Raw genomic sequence first — 23,308 nt, 5'->3', positions numbered from 1 at the left:
TCCATTTACATTAGGGGACAGTGTTGATAAACTTTCTGCCATACATAGCAGCCTCCTTTCTCCATTTTCCAGTGCTGCTTTTCCTCATGTTCTTCACCAACACCCTCCTTGGTGACCATTAGGCTCTGCTTACACCCTGTCTGTGGGTCCTTCAGGCTTTCATTACATTTTCCTCAAGATTCTTACAGATTATGCTTATTACCTTGTGCCAAAGCCAGTGGCACATGTTTCAAGATTTTGTCACAGTAGCACACCACTTCCAATGCCAAATTTCTAAACCAATCATGACTGCTGCAAATTATCACCCCAAAACTCTATAGCAAGCAAAGATGCTATTATCTTCTATGCCTTCTGCTACCTGGGAATTTGGGGAAGGTTTGGCTGGGCAGTTGTGGTTCAGGAGCTCCCAGGTGGTCGCTGTCCACTGGTGGCAGAACTGGAAAGCGTGAACTTTTTAGGGGCTAGGTGGGTGGCCATTTCCTTTCATGTAACGTCAGAGCTGTCCATGCAGCTTCTCTGTGTGGACTCTGAGGGCAATTGGATAGCTGCAAGATCAAGTCTTCCAGCAAGGAAAACACATCGCCTTTTATAGGATGGGGGGCAGCAGCACCTCCACATTCTTCTGGCTATAAGCAAGTCTCCAGCCAACAGTACTCTTGACAAGGAGTGGCAGTCCCTCTCTAGAAGAGGACGTGAAATGGGACATACTGCTAAGACATCATTGGATAATCTGCCAAATTTGTTAAAATGGTCATTGTTAATTTGATATAGTTTAACCTAAAACAGACATAATACAAATGTGTGAAGAAATCTGGATTCCATTTTATCCAGAACATTTTTATCTATTAGACTGATCTACAATTACTCTTTTTTTCTACTGTTTCTAACCAGATTTGGTGTGAAGGTTATACTAGGGTTGTAAAATGAGTTTGGGAGCAATCTAGCCTTGTAAAATTTTCTAATATTGTTTGTGTAACAATGATCAAGTCCTTAATGTTGGTAAATATTACTGTTTAATAATCTAGGCCTGCTACATTTTATTGAGGAAAATCTCTGATTACAGTTCATTTTGTTACTGATTTATTTACTCTTGCTTTTTGTGCTTGGTCTATTTTGGTAGCATACTTTCAAGACAATTGAATGCTTTTTCTAAACTTTCATATTTAGTGATACATGGTTATCCTTAATATTCTCCTATAATTAAAAAAATAATGTTTATATAGTTCATAGTTTCATAATTGTGCATTGACTATCTGTGATAGTTTATTAATTTCCTTGTACATTTTTATAAGATTTGTCTTAATTGAAATTTTTATTGAAATAATTGCAAACTCACTTGCAGCACAAGAAATAATACAGAGATCTCATACACTTTGCCAGGTTTACCCCAATGTTACATTTTGAAAAACTATAATATCACAGCCAGAATATTGACACTGATGGTCCACAATACTTGAAACTTCTGGTTATACTTACACTCATTTGGGTGTGTGTGTGTGTGTGTGTTTTAAGTTCTATTGAATTTTATCACCTGTGTAGGTTCATGTATCAACCATAGCCAAGATACTGCACAGTTCCAATGCAAGATTTTTTTATACTTTGTATTTTGATATTTCTGAAAATGGAATCACTTTATTAAATCCCATTTTATAGTTTTTCTGGTATGTAGAAATAGGATTGATTTGGATATATTGACCTGATACAACATGACCTAATTTTTTTAAACTATTTTACTTAGAAATGATATCATACTATTTTAGAAATTATTTAATTTAGAAAAGTTGAGTACAGAACCACAGAATTTGCAGAATAGTAAAGAATTCCTAAATGCCTTTTACCTGTGTTCCCCAAATGTTAACAATTCACCATGTCTTTCTCTATAAAAGAACTTGTTTTTCCACAAGAACAGAACCATAGACCAATGGAACAGACTAGAGAGTCCAGATATTAAACCCAAGTACATATGGTCAATTAATATATGATAAAGGAGCCATGGACATACAATGGGGAAATGATAGCTTCTTCAACAACTGATATTGGCAAAACTGGACAGCTACATGCAACAGAATGAAACTGGATTATTGTCTATGCCCATACACAAAAGTAAACTTGAAATGGATCAAAGACCTGAACGTAAGTCATGAAACCATAAAACTCTTAGAAGATAACATAGACAAAAATCTCCTGAATATAAACATGAGCAACTTTTTTCTGAATGCATTTTCTTGAGCAAGGGAAACAAAAGCAAAAATGAACACATGGGACTACATCAAACTTAAAAGCTTCTGTACAACAAAGGACACCATCAACAGAACAAAAAGGCATCCTACAGTATGGGAGAATATATTTGTAAAATGACATATCTGACAAGGAGTTAACATCCAAAATACATAAAGAACTCACACGCCTCAACACCCAAAAAGCAAATAACCCTATTAAAAAATGGGCAGAGGATATGAACAGACACTTCTCCAAAGAAGAAATTCAGATGACCAACAGGCACATGATGAGATGCTCCACATTGCTAATTATCAGGGAAATGCAAATTAAAACCACAATGAGATATCACTTCACTTCAGTTAGGATGGCCAACATAGAAAAGACTAGGAACAACAAATGCTGGCAAGGATGCGGAGAAAGGGGAACCCTCCTACACTGCTGGTGGGAGTGTAAGCTAGTTCAACCATTGTGGAAAGCAATATGGAGGTTCCTCAAAAAACTAAAAATAGAAATACCATTTGACTCAGGAATTCCACTCCTAGGAATTTGCCCAAAGAATATAATTTCTCAGATTCAAAAAGACATATGCACCTCTATGTTTATTGCAGCACTATTTACAATAGCTAAGATGTGGAAGCAACCTAAGTGTCCATCAGTGGATGAATGGATAAAGTTGAAGTGGTACATATACACAATGAAATACTACTGAGCCATAAGAAAGAAATTCTACAATTTGCAACATGGATGGAGCTGGAGGATATTATGCTCAGTGAAATAAGCCAGGTGGAGAAAGACAGGTACCAAATGATTTACCTGATTCGTGGTGTATAACAACGAAGCAAAACTGAAGGAACAAAACAGCATCAGATTCACCGACTCCAAGAAGGAACTAGCAGTTACCAAAGGGGAAGGGTGGGGAGTGAGAGAGAAGGGGATTCAGTGGTATTATGATTGGCACACATGATGGGGGGGGATCAGGGGGAAGACAGTGTAGCACAGAGAAGGCAAATAGTGACTCCTTAGCATCTTACTACGCTGATGGGCAGTGACTGCAATGGAGTATGGGGGTGACACGATAACAGGGGTGAATGGAGTAACCACATTGTTTTTTCATATGAAACCTTCATAAGAGCATACATCAATAATACCTTAATAAAATAAATGTTAAAAAGAAAACTTATTTTTCTTAAAAGAAAGAAGCATGAGTTGCAGACTTAAGTCCTGTAAACTAAACTCCTAAACATTTCAGTGAGTATCTTCAACATCGTTTTATCTAACCACAGTGAAATTATCAAATTGAGGAAACTAACATAAATGCAATACTATTATCAAATACACAGATCTTATTCAAATTATACCAATTGTCCTGATAATGTCCAAAACAAAATTTGGGTTCAGGAGCCAATGTCATAAATATCTTCAGTTACCTTTAAACTGAGCAGTCTTTCTTTCATGACCTCAACATTTTTTTAAAGTGCATGCTATTTTCTTGCCGAATGGCCGTCAACTTGTGCTTGTTAACGTTTACTGATTAGAGAAGGGTTGAAACAAAGGAATGTAGTTGACTCCTGGAATTCCACATTCAGGAAACAGGCAGTTAGAGCTATCTAACCCTGATCATGTGTTATTGTAAAGAAGAGGGAAGGATGACCCTAAGGACAGGACCACCTCTGTGATTCGAGGGTGAAGTGACCTTTTTAATTCTGGAGGACTGGTCCATCATCCAGGAATGAGGGGGCAGGGCCACCACCCAGTGGGCTCAAAGGACAGAGCATTCAGCCAGGATTTAGAGTTACTCTCAAATCTTAAAATCTAGCAGAATTTTCCCTGGTAGGTTTTGGACTTGCGACTCTTAACACCTTTTCTAATTTCTTCCTTTTGGAATGGGAATATACTGTGGTTGTCTGATCACTGTATTTGGGAAGCAGATAACTTGTCTGGTTTCACAGGTTCACAAAATGGAAAGGAATACTGCCCCAGGATGAATCATCCCCCATCTCTGTCCCATACCTGATTAAGATGATATTTACATGAGATTTTGTGCTTAGAGTTGATGCTGGAACAGATTTAAGCCTTCCAGGGATGTCAGGCTGGGGTGAACATATTTTGCACGTGAAAGGGACATGACTTTGGTGGGTGGGGGAAAGAGGGCAAACTTATGGGTTGGATTGTGTCCTGTCAAAAAAGGTATATTGGACTCCTAACTCCCAGTACCTCAGGATGTGAATTTAAAGACAGTGTCTTTACAGAGACAACCAATCTTAAACTAAATTAGGGTGAGACTTAAGCCACTATGACTGGGTCCTTATAAAAAGAGGAAAGTTGGACATAGAGCTGGTAACAATGAAGCATGGGGTGTTGGCAGAATATGCTTCCTCCTGCAAAGTACAGTCCCCTTTCTAGGGAAGGGAAAAGCTCTACATCAGTTGGCAAGTTTTGTGGGCAGTAGCATCTGCACAACTACTCAACTCTTCCGCTGTAGTGCAAAAGCACCAGACAAAACATACATAATTACGTCTGGCTGTGTTCTGATAAAACTTAATTTATGAGTATTAAATTTTAAGTAATTTTCTTATTTCATTCAATAAATTTTCTTTTTACATCCATTTGAAAAGGTATAAGCTTCTTAGCTTGCCATTATACAAATATAGGCATCAAGCTGTATTTGACTTGTAGGCTGTACGTAGTTTGTCAACATCTAGCTTCCATCTCTGAGTGAAGAACATACAGTGCAAAGTACAGGAGTTTGTTGCTAGGCTGAGTTGTCAGATTCCTCTCAGCTATCTACTCGAATTATCAAGAGACTTTTCCTAGACCAATCTTAATTTACATAAGGCATTAGTGAGCATCTGGGGTAGATGACTTTTTAATTCACTAAGCCAAACATACTTGATTTTCACCATCTCAACCCTATAGCTATGAGTAAGCAATGATTTCAGCAATGTCAGAGTTCTCTCAGTGTGAGATTTCAGGGCTTTGAAGTCTGTAGTTTTTAAGAGCTGAAATTATTAGAAATAGCCATTCCATCTCCTGTCCCAGATTTCCTTATTAATTTTAAACTCTTCTATGGCACTATTTCCTCAGCGTTCACAGAATTATTGGGGGCCACAAGGTTCTTGGTGTATACAAACAATAGCACTGTCCCATGCTATGGGCTGAAAATTTTCCATTTTGGACAAAAATCTGATTTTCTTGTCTCATGAAAAAGCTAAACCAATGCCCTACTTTTTCTGTTTCCTACATACTACTCCAGAGCAATTTAATAACTCAAAGCCCTTCTGTCATAGGAAACAGCAATTCATTCTTAACTTTAGCAGAAAAAAAACATTATTGAAAAGACAGAGGCACAGAGAAGGCAAGAAAACCAGGTTCAAAAAAGGACAGTATCCAAAGTTATTCTGGGAAATCAATGTAGCAGGAACTAACTGATGGTCTCTGTAGAATTCTGGGACATGAGTTAAGTGAGTTCCCACTTTCCTTTCTGGTTCATGTGAGAGTAAATTAAGAGGCTAAAAATCCTTGACAAGAGGTTACTATTACCAACAATAGGAATAATGCTCACCTGTGCTGGTGGAAAGATCACACCAGAAGACATTACTCCAAGGAAGCACACAGCAGAGGAGAGGTGTTCTCCAGAGAAAACGGGTGCTCTTACCTATCAGTGGAGAATAGACACTGAACTGCTAAAACATAACGTTCATTACAATGACTTTTCTTAAGCAGCAGCCCTGTAATATCTGCCAGATTCATTTACACAGACTGCTGAAGAAGTAAATCATGAAAACCACATTGATTAAAAGCCACATTTTAATTACATTGCTAAGAAATAGACAATACTGTTATCATTTAATGTGGAGAATACTGGGGATGTTATTCCACAGACTATCAAATATATGTATAGCAAGTTCTATTAAAAAATAAAATACCAAAAATTTACAAAATGCTATTCAGGTACTGCTAGTGTTACTCAAGAAAGTCCCACTAAATATCCCTTAACTTTCAGCATATGTCCCTTACTGTTTTCTCGCTCACTGCTTTATTTACATATTTAAAAAATTTATACTCCACCATAAAAAAGTGTTTACAACTGAGATTTTCTTCACTCTAAAATAAATAATAGCTTCAAATCTAGACTTCCCATGTAACACATTTTCTCTGGGAAAATGCTTTCTGAATTTATTAAATTCATGAGGTGTTTTTAGTGTGAATTCTCTAAATTAAGTCTTCATAATAATGCCACTACACTTGACAGTGCTCTTCATTCCTTCAATTCTCTTCTCTATAAAGATTTGGCTCATTTCTGGAAGCATATACAGATTCATTCCAACTATGATTCATCCCCTTCCTATATTCTATATTTGATCTGAGTGTATTTTTAGGACTTCCTGCTTATATATCCCCTCTATATTATCATCTGAAGTCTCCTGAGTCAGCTTTTGTGAAAGTGTCTCTAACATTGACTTCATTCTAATTTATTTGTGAGTTTTCCGATGTATACGAAGCCCTGAGTTCCAACAGAAGGATTTCCCACATTCAGAGCATTTCCATGGTTTCTCTCCTGTATGAACTCTCTGATGTTCACTGAGAGATGACTTCTGAGTGAAGGCTTTCCCACACTCTCCGCATTTGAAAGGTTTCTCTCCTGAGTGAGTTTTCTGATGTATCTGAAGTGATGCCTTCCTAGGATAGGCTTTCTCACATTCGTTGCACTCATACGGCTTCTCTGTCGAGTGAGTTCTCTGATGTATAATCAGCTGTGATTTCCCACAAAAGGCTCTCTCACAGAAACTACATTCATAGGGTCTCTCTCCTGTGTGTGTTCTCCTGTGTATAACAAGGTATGACTTGCTACTGAAAGCCTTTCCACATTCACTGCATCCATAAGGTTTCTCTCCTGCATGAGCTCTCATATGTGCAGTAAGCTGTTCCTTCCTACCAAAGGCCTTTCCACATTCACTGCATTGGTAAGGATTATTTCCTGTGTGAATTCCCTGATGCACAACAAGTTGTGTCTTCATATTGAAGGCTTTCTCACAATCGCTGCACTGATAGGGTTTCTCTCCTGTGTGCATTCTGATGTGAACGAGGAGGTAGGACTTGCTCCTAAAGGCTTTCCCACATACACTGCATTTATGGGGTTTCACTCCTGTATGAGTCCTCTGGTGTACAACAAATGGTGATTTCAAACTAAAGGCTTTCCCACACTCGCTGCATTCATAGGGTTTCACTCCTGTATGACTTCTCTGGTGTAAAATAAGCTGTGATTTCCAGCTGTAGGCTTTCCCACATTCACTGCAACCATAAGGTTTCCCTCCTGTGTGGATTTCCTGGTGAACAATGAGCTGTGACCTGAAAGAGAAGACTTTCCCACATTCACTGCATGAGTAGGGTTTTTCTCCTGTATGAACTCTCTGATGAGCATTCAGGTTTGACTTGGCACTGAAGGCTCTCTCACATTTAGTGCATTCATAAGGTCTCTCTCCTGTATGAATTCTGAGATGTACAATGAGCTGTGATTTGCAACGAAAAGCTTTCCCACATTCGCTACACACACAGTTTTTTTCTATATTGTGAGTTCTTTGATGCTTAAGAAAATATGACTCTTTATATCCATGAAACTTATCAGAACTCTTTCTTAGATAGCTTCTTGTTGAACCTGAGTTTTCTGTTGAACTTTTTCCATGTGTGTTACATTTATGGAATCTTTGTCTTGAAGAAACATGGGTTTTGCAGGGATGAAATTTCCCAAATGCATTATAAGTATAGCCTCTCTCAACACTTTTGAGCTCATCTTGATTTTTCAGGGACCATTCTTTCCAACCTTCTGGGGGAAAAAATACCACATTTTAAAAATCATAACATGAACTTGATATGGAATTAAAGAGCTTCACAACTACCATGTAATGAATCTTTTTCTTTTTGATAACAGGCCTCTGACACTGGTTGGAAAGAAATATCAGCCATGTGCACAAGTGCCATATACCTAAGCATGGGGTTAGGAGAACCTAATCAAATCAAAGCAAACCAAATTCCATTATGGGAAACAGGTAGCGGAAACATGTAGCGAAATAGCAGTGATCAAAAATAGTTTTTAAAATAGAGGTTTATAAAATTTAGCCTGCACAGGGTAAATGCCAATTATTTTATATCTGAATTTAACTGTTGTGGGAGTTTACTGAAAAAGTGAATTCACAGGGTACAGAAAAACTAAGGTATAACATTTAGGTAGGTATGATGACACATTAAAAATAAGACTGAGTGAGCCATAATAAAATTAAGGGCAGGAACACTACAAAAAGAAAGAGCACATACAAAGCTATTACTGATTAGACATAAAAAGGCCAGGATAGTTAATGCCCACTGTGAACAAAGTGCAGGCAAGTACCAAATCTGACAAGGCCACAGCAAAGTTTTCATCTAACTGAAGGGATTTCTATTTAATCGAGGATATCTCAATTAGATCAGTTTGGCTGTTTTATAAAAAATGAATAGGAAGAGGGTGTAGAGACAAATTCGTGCAGGATGATGGGGTACTGGCTTGGACAACATTTCTGGAGCTCAGCAAACAAAGAACATGCCTGGAGAGAGAACTGAGAAAATACTAAGGAGTTGAGAGGAGGATAAATAGGTCTTGTATTTTAGACTTGAGAAACAGGTCGTACTGTTCTTTGAGATAGAAAACATTGGAAAAGAAATATGTTTGGAGGAAAAATGAAGGACTTTGTTTTGGATATTATATTTAATATCTCAAATATACAAAGGGATAAAGCAAGCAGGCAGACAGACCTAACTTCACTGCTCAGTAAAAAGTACATTCACCAGCGATGTAACAGGTATCACATGGGTGAATGATAAGAGCTTCTAGAGAACATGTGCAAATAAAGAGACGGCAAAACAGCTGCAGACATTTAAAGTTGGACAGCAGATACAGAGAGAATATGAATGTCCATCTATGAGGCCAATCAGTAACATGAGGATGAGAGAGACAGATAGGACAGGACAGCAGCAGGTCTGGGTCTGGACAGCACCTGCCAGGCACACAGCCTTAATCAGCTCATCACAAGGAGATTGTGCTGGGATCGTCAGCAGCCTCCCACTTCCTTGGGAATTCTTCCTGACAGTGGTTGAATGATTCAGGTTATGGTTTGTGCCTCAGAGAGGGCCACTAAACTCAAGGATGAGGGGTGAGACCCACAGCTACAAGAGAGGAATCCTCAAGCTTAAAGACTATGCCTTGACAACATCTGTTTCTTGTTAATGGTGTAACATCGGAAGAAAGAAAGTTGACTGGGAGTCCATTAAGTTTTGAAGGGAACCTCAAGCCTGGTATGATAGATAAGAGCCTGTGATTCTTCAACCCTAAATACTGTAAAACAGAAGTGGGCTAATGAAGCTATAAGAAAAAGCCCCCAGAAAGGGCACTCTCCCCAAACTGTAGCTCATCTGTGGCCATAGCGGGGGGAACAACAGGAATAGGAAGAGAGTGACATGCCAGGAGCCATGAAGTTGGCTAACACCAATATCCAGGCAGAAAGGCCTTCCCTAACCTTCTTCTAAAACAAATGAGACGTCTAATGGACTAGTGGCACTGTAGCCTGGACAGAGGAGCTTTACCATGGTGTTCCAGCTTCTCCACAGCATCTGTCTGGAATATATGACCTATCTTTTAACTACATGTCAATGCAGGTCGTGAGGCAGTCATACCTGTCTGATTGTGCCACAAACATCCCAGGAGATCCTAAACCTACAATTGGATTCAGGTCCCGGATGAGAACATACACTGCCCCCACTTTGGGGAAGGGATGATATTTCATATTAACATCAGCATTTTTGAAGATGTACAGTGGAAAGAAGGGCATGTTATGTCAAACATCCAAAGTGGGGATATAACATACTGTTCATGCATCTCCAAAGGCATTTCCCCTCCTTCCCTGCAGCAGCCCTGACAAGGTAAGGATACGGTCTGTGTGGTCTGCCCACACCAAGCCTACCCTGCCCATGCCCCACCATGACTGGTTTAGGCACTGGCATGTCAACTATACAACAGCATGCTGGAGGCTTCTGGGAAAGATTCTGGGCACCAATGAAAGTGATTTTTTATAAAGCAATAGGCCTTATCTAGTGGTTCTTTCTGTGTCTGCATGTGATGCCTTGCACTGAGGCACCTACTGGTCAATGTTGAAGAGAAAAATGTAACTTCAAGAAGAAGGAGACAAAGGGGAAACAGATGGAACCTTGATTCCTGACATCACCAAGCTTCTGAACTAGGCCACTGTGCAGCTGCTATCCACAGCAGACAACATCTAAGACTATAAATTCCTTGGTGTTTACTCTGTTTGAATCAGGGTTTAAGATACTTCTTTATTTCCTGACTAGTGATAAGATGCTTATAAAAATAAATCCAGAAAACCTATATGCTAACAAGCTGGAAAACCTAGAAGAAATGGACAACTTCCTAGAAGAATACAACCTTCCAAGACTGACCAAGGAAGAAACACAAAATTTAAACAAACCAATTATAAGCAAAGAAATTGAAGCAGTAATCAAAAACTACCCAAGAACAAAACCCCCGGGCCAGATGGATTTACCTCGGAATTTTATCAGACATACAGAGAAGACATAATTCCCATTCTCCTTAAAGTTTTCCAAAAAATACAAGAGGAGGGAATACTCCCAAACTCATTCTATGAAGCCAACATCACCCTAATACCAAAACCAGGCAAAGACCCCACCAAAAAAGAAAATTACATACCAATATCCCTGATGAACATAGATGCAAAAATACTCAATAAATATTAGCAAATTGAATTAAAAAATATATCAAAAGGATCATACACCACGACCAAGTGGGATTCATCCCAGGGATGCAAGGATGGTACAACATTCAAAAATCCATCAACATCACCCACCACATAAACAAAATCAAGGACAAAAACCACATGATCATCTCCATAGATGCTGAAAAAGCATTCGACAAAATTCAACAACCATTCATGATAAAAACTCTCAGCAAAATGGATATAGAGGGCAAGTACCTCAACACAATAAAGGCCATATATGATAAACCCACAGCTAACATGATACTGAACAGTGAGAAGCTGAAAGCTTTTCCTCTGAGATTGGGAACAAGACAGGGACGCCCACTCTCCCCACTGTTATTCAACATAGTACTGGAAGTCCTAGCCATGGCAATTAGACAAAACAAAGAAATACAAGGAATCCAGATTGGTAAAGAAGAAGTCAAACTGTCACTATTTGCAGATGACGTGATATTGTACATAAAAAACCCTAAAGACTCCACTCCAAAACTACTAGAACTGATATCGGAATACAGCAAAGTTGCAGGATACAAAATTAACACACAGAAATCTGTGGCTTTCCTATACACTAACAATGAACTAATAGAAAGAGAAATCAGGAAAACAATTCCATTCACAATTGCATCAAAAAGAATAAAATACCTAGGAATAAACCTAACCAAAGAAGTGAAAGACGTATACCCTGAAAACTATAAGATTCTCTTATGAGAAATTAAAGAGGACACTAACAAATGGAACTCATCCCATGCTCTTGGCTAGGAAGAATTAATATAGCCAAAATGGCCATTCTGCCCAAAGCAATATACAGATTTGATGCAATCCCTATCAAATTAGCAACAACATTCTTCAATGAACTGGAACAAGTAGTTCAAAAATTCATATGTTAACACCAAAGACCCCGAATAGCTAAAGCAATCCTGAGAAGGAAGAATAAAGTGGGTGGGATCTCACTCCCCAACTTCAAGCTCTACTATAAAGCCACAGTAATCAAGACAATTTGGTACTGGCACAAGAACAGAGCCACAGACCAGTGGAACAGAATAGAGACTCCAGACATTAAACCAAACATATATGGTCAGTTAATATACGATAAAGGAGCCATGGACATACAATGGGGAAATGACAGTCTCTTCAACAGCTGGTGTTGGCAAAACTGGACAGCTACATGCAAGAGAATGAAACTGGATTATTGTTTAACTCCATACACAAAAGTAAACTAGAAATGGATCAAAGACATGCATGTAAATCATGAAACCATAAAACTCTTAGAAGACAACATAGGCAAACATCTCCTGAATATAAGCATGAGCAACTTCTTCCTGAACCCATCTCCTTCAGAAAGGGAAACAAAAGCAAAAATGAATTCATGGGACTACATCAAACTAAAAAGTTTCTGTATGGCAAAGGACACCATCAACAGAACAAAAAGGCATCCTACAGTATGGGAGAATATATTTGTAAATGACATATCCGACAAGGGGTTAACATCCAAAATATATAAAGAACTCACAGGCCTCAACACCCAAAAAGCAAATAACCCGATTAACAAATGGGCAGAGGATATGAAGAGACAGTTCTCCAAAGAAGAAATTCAGATGGCCAAAAGACACATCAAAAGATGCTCCACATCACTAATCATAGAGAAATGCAAATTAAAACCACAATGAGATATCACCTCACACCAGTAAGGATGGCTACCATCCAAAAGACAAACAACAACAAATGTTGGCGAGGTTGTGGAGAAAGGGGAACCCTCTTACACTGCTGGTGGGAATGTAAATTAGTTCAACTATTGTGGAAAGCAGTATGGAGGTTCTTCAAAATGCTCAAAATAGACATACCATTTGACCCAGGAATTCCACTTCCAGGAATTTACCCTAAGAATGCAGCAGCCCAGTTTGAAAAAGATAGATGCACCCCTATGTTTATCGCAGCACTATTTATAATAGCCAAGAAATGGAAGCAACCTAAGTGTCCATCAGTAGATGAATGGAAAAAGAAGATGTGGTACATATACACAATGGAGTATTATTCAGCCATAAGAAGAAAACAAATCCTATCATTTGCAACAACATGGGTGGAGCTAGAGGGTATTATGGTCAGTGAAATAAACCAGGCAGAGAAAGACAAGTATCAAATGATTTCACTCATATGTGGAGTATAAGAACAAAGAAAAACTGAAGGAACAAAACAGCAGCCGACTCACAGAACCCAAGAATGGACTAACAGTTACCAAAGGGAAAGGGATTGGGGAGAATGGGAGGGAAAGGAGGGATAAGGGCGGGGAAGAAGAAAGGGGGAATTATGATTAGCATGTATAATGTGTGTAGCGGGGACTGGGGAGTGCCGTGCAACACAGAGAAGACAAGTAGTAATTCTACAACATCTTACTATGCTGATGGACAGTGACTGTAATGGGGTTTGTGGGGGGGATTTGGTGAAGGGGGACCCTAGTAAACATAATGTTCTTCATGTAGTTGTAAATTAATGATAACAAACGAAAAAAAAATCCAGCAGCAACAGCTAAGGAGAAAATTATTAGAGTTCTCAAATATGGCTAGGAATTCGAGCTATCCAAGTATAAGAGAATACTGACCAGATCTGGGTGACAATAAGAGGCAAGAGCTATAAAGATATTTTCAAAGGATAAAACACTAACAGAAACAGAAGCAGCAGCAAGATTAGCAAAGGAGAAAGGGGTCAGGGGTACCCAAGGTGAGCCCCCAAGAGGCCATGACACAGAATTAGAAGTGGGAAAACTGAGGGAGAAAAGTAATTTGGGGAGATGTTCCTTCCCATTTTGATGCTGGGAATGAAGAGTGGTGAAGCTCCCGGGACCAGAGCACAGGAGGGAAGAGGGTGAGGATGTCTTCAACTGTAGATCAGTTTAAATTTTCAGAATGGAAGAGCCTTTCAATAGTTAAAACATTGGACAGAGCAGATGAATTTGGGAAACGAACCCCTGTGGACATCAGAAGGGAAGAGCAGGAAAATCCGGGGAAGGTGATAAAATCACTCAGTGGCACACAGAAGACCAGGCTAGGCTTCAGAATTCCATTAAGAAAAGTACCAAAGAAAGTAACAATTATAATTTCAAAGAGAGAAGAAAGCAAAAGATGGTGGTGGGGGGGGGACATCTAAGGAACTCCCATGGAGGGCAAAAGAGAAGACACATGGGAAGAAGAGGGAGCCATACCCAGCAGAAGCAAGGCCTAGACACTGGATGTGGCCCAGGACTATGTGAAGGGAGGCAGAGAAAGGAGTGCTGGAAGGAAAGAAACCAACCCAAAGCAGTATTTGAACAGAGTGCACAAAGACACATGTACCTTTTGGGGCCACAGAAGCAAATCCGAGCATGGGAGGATGGCCACCTCGAGTCTGAGGAGCTCACCACATCACTCCAGCAGTTCCCAGGACTTCCTCCATGGCTGGGCACCACCCATCTTCCCAGTTCCCACTCACCCACCTGAACAGCTCTGATGGGAAATTCTGGCATTTATTATCCATGGCTCTTCTCCTTGCTCCAACTTGAAGATCAAATCGGGTTTGGTACCATGATACCCTGTTAATTGAAAATCACAAACTGCTGGGGCCAAAAGGATCAGGAGCCACAAAAGCAAACTGCTCATCTTCACCTGGGGAAAGGCTATCGTTAGTGGGAGAGGATCAGGTAGTGACCGAGAGCATCTGGCCTCTTTAAGTCCAAATCTGTGATGAAGTACATCAGAGGCCCAGGGTGCACTAATGAAAGGAAAAGGGATGGCCCCTCCTGATCCGCAATTTGAGTTAAACAGAGAAGCTGTACTCACCCACAGACACCAGGTGGCTATAATTTTCCAGTATCACATCCCTGTATAGGTACTTCTGTGTGGAATCCAGTAACTGCCATTCTTCCCAGGTGAACTCCATTGATATGTCCCTGAATGACAATAACCCCTGTAATGACACACAATTCAGTAGCACACAATTACAGCAGGTGATATGAAAAAGATGGGAAGGAGCTGGAAAGGAGGGCTGTTCTTCCCAGACTGCCCCTGAGCCCACATCAGCATTCACTATGAGACAGAATTGGGGGAAAAAACATTTAGCTCCTATGTGCTTGATACTCTTTTAGGTCCTAAAGATTTCAAGATGAATACAGTGCACTTCTGCCCTTGAGAAGCTTTCAGTCTTATGAAGGGAAACAAACTACATAAAACAAAACATGTTTACAGTTTTTGATATACATATCCAGGGTGTATTTTGCATAAAGATGGGTGAGCAATTTTAAATAAGGATGCCAGACACAGGGAGGTGTGACCTTCTGGAAGGATCTGCCATCACGCTGGCTGCTTGGTCTATCTTAAGTCTCAGTGGGAGTGAGAGCCTGGCTCTTTAAGAAAAAATGTGCTAAATAGGTGAATTACCAGCCTTCATTCAAGAAAACAAGGAACCCATGACTGAGCCAACTGTGAGATACCCTAGCAAAGACCCTGAACCTGGAGTGAGTGTCTTGAAAGTGCAGATGATGGACAGCCCACAGAGTGGGTGTGGGGAGGCAGCAGTTTGTGCATAGAAGTAGCCACAGTCCTTACCAGGCAGTTCTGTAGTGGTTTTGTGCAGCCTATAAGCATGGTTCTTGATGTTTGTGAATTACCCATTGTGCTTGTAATAAATTCTTTTCATGGAACCAAAAAGTAACAAGGTACAGATTTTCAGGGGATCATTCAGCAACCATTTACTCAATACCACTCATGTGCCAGGACTGCTTTAGGTGCTGGGGGCTCGGCCATGGGCACATTCCCTCTACTCAGTGGGCTTCTGTTCCTACAGATTCCTTATCAGGGATCCCTCTGATAAGGTGATATCTGGGCAAAAACCCAAGCAATGTGAGAATGAGCTCCAGGATTACTACAGGAACAGCCTTCAAGGTGTCATGAACACAAAGGCTACAATAAAGATGGGATTTCATTCCAAGGGAGAAGCCACCACCGGAAGGCCTTGAACAAGAATGGCATGCTCTGACTCACATCTGAGCTCATCCTGACCACTGTGGAGAGAGGAGGCCCTGGTCCTGGTGGAGGATGAAGGTAGCTGGAGCCGGAGCCAGAACAATGGCGTAACAAGCAGAGGTTCGGTTCTGGGCATTGTGTGAGGACAGAGCCAGAAAATGTTCTGGTGGAGATGGCACAGGTAAAGAGAGAAGGGTGTTAAGGAGGACAGCAAAGACCCTGCCCAAACAAATGGAAGGTGCTGCCCTGTAATGAGGTGGAAAGCCTGAGGGATGAGGGATGAAGATGGCAGCAGCAGCCAGAAGGGCTCTTCCTGAAGCAGGCACTACTCCCTTAAGTGGGGAGAAGTGTCCCCACTGAGGAGCACCTGCAACCTGGACATCTGCTGAGCTCACATCAGAAGGAACTGTGTTTAGGGATTTCAGTAAGCAAGGCATCTGAAATGTTTCTGTCTGGGAAATGCTGAAATTGGAGACCGCTGGAATGCTCTGCAAAAGTGGGTGAGAAGTAATTCCCAGACTTGATCACCCTTGACAGGATCCTACCCAATAGTGCTGCCTGCAGGTAGGGGGACCACACAGAGACAGTGAGTACAACTCTCGGGTAGCCTGCAAGTAAGTGAAAGAGAATTGCTTGCATCATGATAGATCCCTGTCCCAGGCTCCACGCAAGCCCTGGGGTTGTGTGGGTTCCTGACCACTGGAAAGCAGTGCTTCTGTCCTCTGGTTACTGATCTTCCCACTCAGCCCAGCAGAAGCCCCACAAGAGGACAATGAGAAAATGAACAGAGAATGAAGAGACAAGCCTCCCTACTTTGCTTCTGCAGCATCAGTCAGGCAGGAAGGAGGAGGGATTGCAACTGGAGTGTGGACTGGACTTCTCCGTGCCTGACCATGACAGCTACACAAGACTGTGACCACAACCTTACGGACTCTGGCTGAGATGACAGGGCATGCCTGAAGTCTGAGGGAGAAAAATGACGCTATGTTTCACCTGTATCTCCTAATAAGTGCAAGCCAGTCATCAAGCTGGCTACTTTATAGTGAGGGAGGAGAAACCTGAAGCAAAGCATACCAATGTGACCACAGAAAGCTTGAAGCAGATGCCAGAAGAGAACTCAGACCAAACCAGCTGATTCCAGGGCAGGATGGAAGGAAGGTGCAGAGCAGAGAGTGAGGATAAACCAGGAGGCTTATTTTATTTTAAATCTTACTACTTTTTAAGCCTGGTAAGAATAAAAATAAAAGTTTTTTTAATCAGCCAAGCATGAGGGAACTAAAAAAAGAAAACTTTTATGACCAAGACAGAATCTGTAAATTTCAATATTTCTAAAAGATACACAGGCAGTTCGGCTGTAATGCAACATGTATATTGCAAAAAAAAAAAAATCACCACTATGCAAACTTGCACAGTAAAAACCACAAGGCTTGTGGGAAGGATTGGGTGGGGCCTAACACTTTTGTCAGCAACACATTAAAAAAAGAAAATCACAAACTCAATAAAAGGTTTTAGTTTTACATGTTTAATGTCTAAGAAATACGTATAGCTACAATAAATATGGCACTTTACCGTGAAAAAGACCTAATGTTTGGGTTTCAGAAGGGCGGCAGCTTATTATAAAGTGGTGGAGCTTGTCTGAAATCAGACAGAAGACTCACGTTGTTCCCTCAGATACCAACTGCACTGAAACAAATATTCTTAAACTTGATAGCAGAACTGACTGTATTTACAAATTTATTCCAACAAATTTGAAAACTTAAAAGGAAATGGAAAATTTTCTAGGAAAATAAGCATAACTAACATTGGCTCAGAAAGAATTAGGCAAGCCAGACTGACTAATGAATAATCATAAAGTAACTAAGGTAGTAATAAAGGTATGCTTTTTCAGAAAGGCAGTGGTCCCACACCATATTTAAAAGCAAGTCCTTTCAGTCCAATGGACAGTAAACTCCCATAATACGTAATCTCATGTTGAGCCAGGAAATGATGGGATACCTGTATAACACATCATACAGATGTGCACAACCCCACCAACAAAATCGGGCAAGGACAGTAGAAACTATAGTCTAATTTCATTTATTATTAACTCTGATAAAAACACCTAGATACAAATACTAGTAGTAAAATAAATCCTGCGCATACATTCACAGCAAACTAGAAGAAAGTTTATGCAAAAAATTAAAGGACAGTCCAAAATTTACATTTAAAATAACAAAAAACCCTATCAATGAAATAAGTCACATTAGTACACTGTTAAATTAGTACATTAAATTTATATCCTCATAAGGATGTTAAAGTATTTCCTTTAAAATAAAACAATAAGAATAGGAACAAAACAAAGATGCCAGTAACAACCCTACTATCAGTCCTGCCCTAGTGGACCTAACAACAGCAGAAACAAAATCAAATGCCAGATAAACACTGAGTAAGGAGGAAAAACTATTGTCATGATTTACAATCATTTGTCTAAAAAAAAACTAAGAGAACCAGCTGATATAACATGAGAACCAATAAGACATGTCAACAGGTGCAGCACTATTTACAATAGCCAAGAAATGGAAGCAACCTAAGGGTCCATCAGTAGATGAATGGATAAAGAAAGTGTGGTACATACACACAATGGACTACTATTCAGCCATAAGAAATAAACACATCCTATCATTTGCAACAACATGGATGGAGCTAAAGGGTGTTATGCTCAGTGAAGTAAGTCAGACAGAGAAAGCCAAATACCAAATGATTTCCCTCTTATTTGTGGAGTATAACAATGAAGCAAAACTGAAGGAACAAAAAAGCAGCAGACTCAGACTCCGAGAAGGGACTAGTGGTTACCAAAGGGGAGGAGTAGGGGAGGGTGAGGGGTAGGGAGGTGGATATTATGGGGTATCATGATTAGGGCACATGGTGTGTGGGGGGGTCACAGGGAAGACAGTGTAGCACAGAGAAGGCAAGTAGGGACTCTGGCATCTTACTACACTGATGGACAGTGACTGCAATGGGGTATGAGGGGGGACTTGACAATAAGGGTGAATGTAGTAACCACATTGTTTTTCTTGTGAAACCTTCATAAGAGCGTGTATCAATAATACCTTAATTTTAAAAAATGGGTTAAAGGAGAAAAAAAATGTCAATAGGGTGGCAGTTAAAAAAAATCAATACAGAATACCTTTGGATACATTAGCAGTAATCAACTAGAAAATGTAAGTAGAAAGCTTTATTTCTATTTGGGTAGGAGTGTCCTGAGTGTATGTAAATATTACTTTAAGTTTTATGCATTTTACTATATTTAAGTTAGAATTCAATTAAAAAGAAAAAAAATCAAAATAAGCCATAAAGGGGTATCTATTTAAATAATTACAGATACACCTACAGATATATTTTTTGCATGAGAAAAACAGAAGTAATATGTTGTATAGTGTAAAACCCATTTGTGTAAAAACTCAAGACAAGCCACAAAACACACATTTTAAGAATATAAACATCCACAGAAATATTTATGGAGAAAGATCTAGAAGAATATACTCCAGATTAATTACCTCTGAGAAACGAAAGGAGCTTGAGATGTGAAGATGTTGATAAAAGACTGAATTGTGTTCTAAGAGAATGTAGAAAAGTATCAAATATGTGATTAAAAATTAATGAAATAGGAAATAGTCATACCTGTGCAGAGCTCTTCAATGTTTCAGAGTTTATGAGAGCAACAAGCTAAACAACCTCAACTTCCATCAATAAGGGAATAGCTAAATAAGAATATGGTACATTCATCCTATGAAGACATTTTTACAAACTGCAGAACAATTAATACACAGTATGCTATCATTCACATAAAAGCTTTTCAAATGTTGAATTATACACACCCACCAGCTTTAAGATTCATAATTTTCTTCAGTTATTTTTTAAATTTTAAATATGTTTGTGTCTCAAAAAGAAATTTCAGCAGATCAAAAGCTGAGATGCATATCTGGGAGTAGGAATGGTAGGGAGCCCCAGTGTTTGCCAGCTGTGAAGCTGCTCATACCAGAACATGGGGAGGTCATTCCACAAAGTGGACTTAAATCCTCATGAGTGGAGAAATAGCTCAAGGAAATGTAGCCCAATTACATAGTAGGATATAAAGTGGAGCTATTAAGAGTAATGTGCCTGATATTTATGTATTATTATGAAGAAATCCAAAATAAAGTTAAGTGAAATAGCAAACTGCACAATTTATAGGACAGAAAGAAACAAGGTTTTTATATTTCTAGAAAAGGTCTGGATGGAAACCCTTCCTAAGCCACTGACTACCTCTGCAGAGAGGGTTCAAGAAATGGCCAAAGCAAAATCATGTTTTCTCAAAGAATGCAGTAAAAATTTTAAAGAATAAAAGCAATAAAGCTATATCCAAACAAAAACACAAAACAGATACCAGTGTACATGATCATACATGAAAATGCAGAGAAAAATGATAGGAAGGTTGCATAGCAGAAAGCTGATGTCAGTTTTTTCTGGAGAGTATAAAGGGGGGTGAAGTAATCTTTCCACTGTGAATACACTACTGGTGCATTTGTGTCAATAAAAACATGGAGGAAGGGGAGAATAAAAGGGAAGAAGGAAAAGGAAGGAGGTAAGGAAAGAAGGGAAGAGACAGGCCTGGGAAAACGATGAGATGTGCAGGCAAGAGCTAGCTTTGAAAGGTGGAGGGACACCAAGGACTGAAACCTTGAAGTGGGGAGAGTGGAGAATGAACCTGTATGTTTATATACACATAGGCACACACACACATAGAATGATAGAGCTAATGTGGCAAAGTATGAACTAGGGAATCTTGGTGAAGGGTGTTTATTTTTTAAATACAATACATAAGTTTTCATACCATTCTTGCAATTTCTCTATAGTTTTTCAATACTTCCAAATAAAATAAAATATAAAATGCACCCCTAGGGCTTTCCAGCATGATCCTTTGCCTCAAAGAGCTCTAAATTTCTGGCCCTGACTGTCACACTCTCCCTCCCTCCCTCCCTCCCCACTCCAGCCCGCCTTCTTTCCATGAGACAACACACCTGCTGGTTCTAGCCTTAAGGCCATTGACTTAGCCGCTTCCAAATCCTGGAATGCTTCCTCTTCCCCTTCTCCCATCTTCCCATGATTGTCAAATTGTCATCCAGACTGCAAAAAAGTTGCCTCAAGAGATGGTTGCCAATTTAAAGCAGCTGCCCATCCTGTCTCTTTCGGCAACATTCACAACTTTTTTGTCTATTTATGATGTTTCTCTGCTGTGTGTCTCCCATGCCCTCCATGGGATCATGGGCCCTGCCAATCTTGTTCACCACTGCATGCCCTAGGAAATTACCCAGCATAACAGTCAGTAAATGTTTGTTAAAATAAAAGATGCACTCAAAAACAAGGAAACATTTTAAACTTGTTAAAATGTTTTTTAAGTCCTAAGAGGCAGTAAGAGCACAGACTATAAAGACACTCTGCCTGGATGTGAATCCTAGATCCGCCATCCAAGTCTCTTAGTATCCCAACTAGTTTGGGACCCTGAGTAGCTGTTTCCTCCTGTAAAACAGGGACATACCTGCCTCATAGGTTTATGAGACTTGAATGGCTTCATATACACAAAGAGCTTAGCCAAGAATGGTAGGTATTAATATTATTCAGTAGTTTTAAAGTCTTTTTTATTTGCTTATTCTTTATAAGTATGCTTATGTGCACTTGTTTTATCTTGTATTGCTATTGTAAATAAGTTTTCTCTCATTATATTTCCTACACAGTTAAATTATTTTAAAATAAGAAGCTCATTGATTTAGAGGTAGACTGTAACACAGGCTGCCTCAATGAAATCCCATCTTCCTGACACCCAAACTCTTCCTGGCACACCTGACCACCTAAAAAAAGGTCTATGCTATTACTAATAATTTCTTCACATTCTGCTGTCCACAACACTCTCTTTACCTCTCAGGAAGTTACCATCTGCAATACACTGAACATTCTCTCTGCTCTGGAAAAACTGCTTAAGATCTATAGATCCCCAAGTCCAACAGATACATTCTTCTCTCGTGAAAGAATACTCTGAGGCACTTCATATCATGGTGTTTATTAAGTTCTTTTTTCCCAAATTTGCAGGGAAAACAACCACTTTCCAAACTTTCTCTCAGAAACTTCTGGCAACACAGCCCTTCTTGCACTGCAGGCCTTTCCTTGTCATTGCCCTAAGCCTTCACTTGTCCTTTTCAGGGCTCTATTCTGTCACACCCTTAAGAAACACTAACATATGTGCCTTTAATATGGGTACTTCCAGTTGAGAACTCCCACCTGAGTTACAGGCCCAAATACAGGCACTGCATATTCAACACCTACAAAAAAACTACACTCTGTCGCTGGATACCTCTTCTCATGGCACTCCCAAAACCAGAAACCACTGTGTGCAACAAGTCAGAAGTTCTGCCATCATTGTGAAGTCTCCCCTCTCCATCACCTGTGTAGTACAGGTGGTCCACGGGCCCTCCCCTCCCAAAGTGTTCCTTCCTGCTTTGTACTCTCAAACTCCTCTCCCAGCCTCCTCTCCCTACCCATTCACCTGCTTCTGTGCCCAGTGTTTACTTGATTACCCTCCCCGCCAGACCACAGCCCCTCTAAAATAAGAAACGCACATTATTTAGGTTTGCACTGCCAACACCAGCCCGAGTCCTGGACACAAAATGACTCAGTACATAAGCAGGAGAAGAGGGTAGAAGGAACACGTGTGTTCAGGCCCTGGGTGTGACCATGAAGGGATGAACGTGTCCACCCTCGGTGCAGAGTCAGCTTTTGAAGTACGTACTCACCCAACACGAAGCTGTCCGGAACCCGGCGGCCATCCCGCGCTGTTTCGTGCGGACTGTGGAGTGGAGAACCGAACCGTGAGGGTCTCCCTCCTGATCCCACCCCGCCCACCCAGAAGAGACCTTGCGCGCACCAGGCACCTGCCGGTCCGGGACTGAGTGCTCGCAGTGACACGCCTCCGGTCTTGGGCAAAGGAAGTCGAACCGATGAGTCTGTACAGTTCGGCGGCCCCAACGAGAGACAGTGTCCTGGATGGCTCCGTTGACACTCCGGACCGATCGTCCGGTGGCTCAGCTTGCCGAGATTCTGGGCTGCACAGGATGTTCCGAGCACGCTTAATGCATCACTTCAGTCGGGTCCCCGGCCGCAGAAAGGCAGACCGCCCGGTCTCCTTGGGTCCACTGACTGCGAGCCGGAAACAGCCCGGGTGTGGGGTGCGGCGCACACGGAAGTACATCGGGCATCGATGCGCCG

General features: G+C 40.4%; 2 protein-coding genes across 9 annotated transcripts in view; one reads left to right on the top strand and one right to left on the bottom strand.

The window, feature by feature from the left end:
- The window catches only part of ZNF605 (zinc finger protein 605), a 68,277-nt gene that overhangs the window by 9,023 nt on the left and 35,946 nt on the right, over positions 1–23,308 (top strand). The gene's annotated exons all lie outside the window — the stretch shown is intronic.
- ZNF26 (zinc finger protein 26) lies at positions 6,010–23,236 on the bottom strand. 6 transcript variants are annotated; one of them, XM_017680698.3, is made up of 5 exons: positions 22,968–23,236; positions 22,837–22,889; positions 14,849–14,975; positions 14,506–14,601; positions 6,010–8,044 (listed from the first exon to the last, which is right to left on the bottom strand). In XM_017680698.3, exons 2-5 carry the CDS (start codon positions 22,867–22,869, stop codon positions 6,693–6,695), a joined length of 1,608 nt encoding a protein of 535 aa, XP_017536187.3. In that variant the 5' UTR covers positions 22,870–22,889; positions 22,968–23,236; the 3' UTR covers positions 6,010–6,692. The 6 variants fall into 6 exon arrangements, with proteins under 6 accessions (XP_017536187.3, XP_017536189.3, XP_017536188.3 ...); XM_017680700.3 differs by having other exon boundaries at positions 6,010–8,041; XM_017680699.3 differs by having other exon boundaries at positions 22,975–23,236.

Source organism: Manis javanica, chromosome 15 (genome assembly GCF_040802235.1).
Source record: "Manis javanica isolate MJ-LG chromosome 15, MJ_LKY, whole genome shotgun sequence".
NCBI lineage: Eukaryota > Metazoa > Chordata > Mammalia > Pholidota > Manidae > Manis > Manis javanica.
This window is presented reverse-complemented; position numbering and strand designations above follow the sequence as displayed.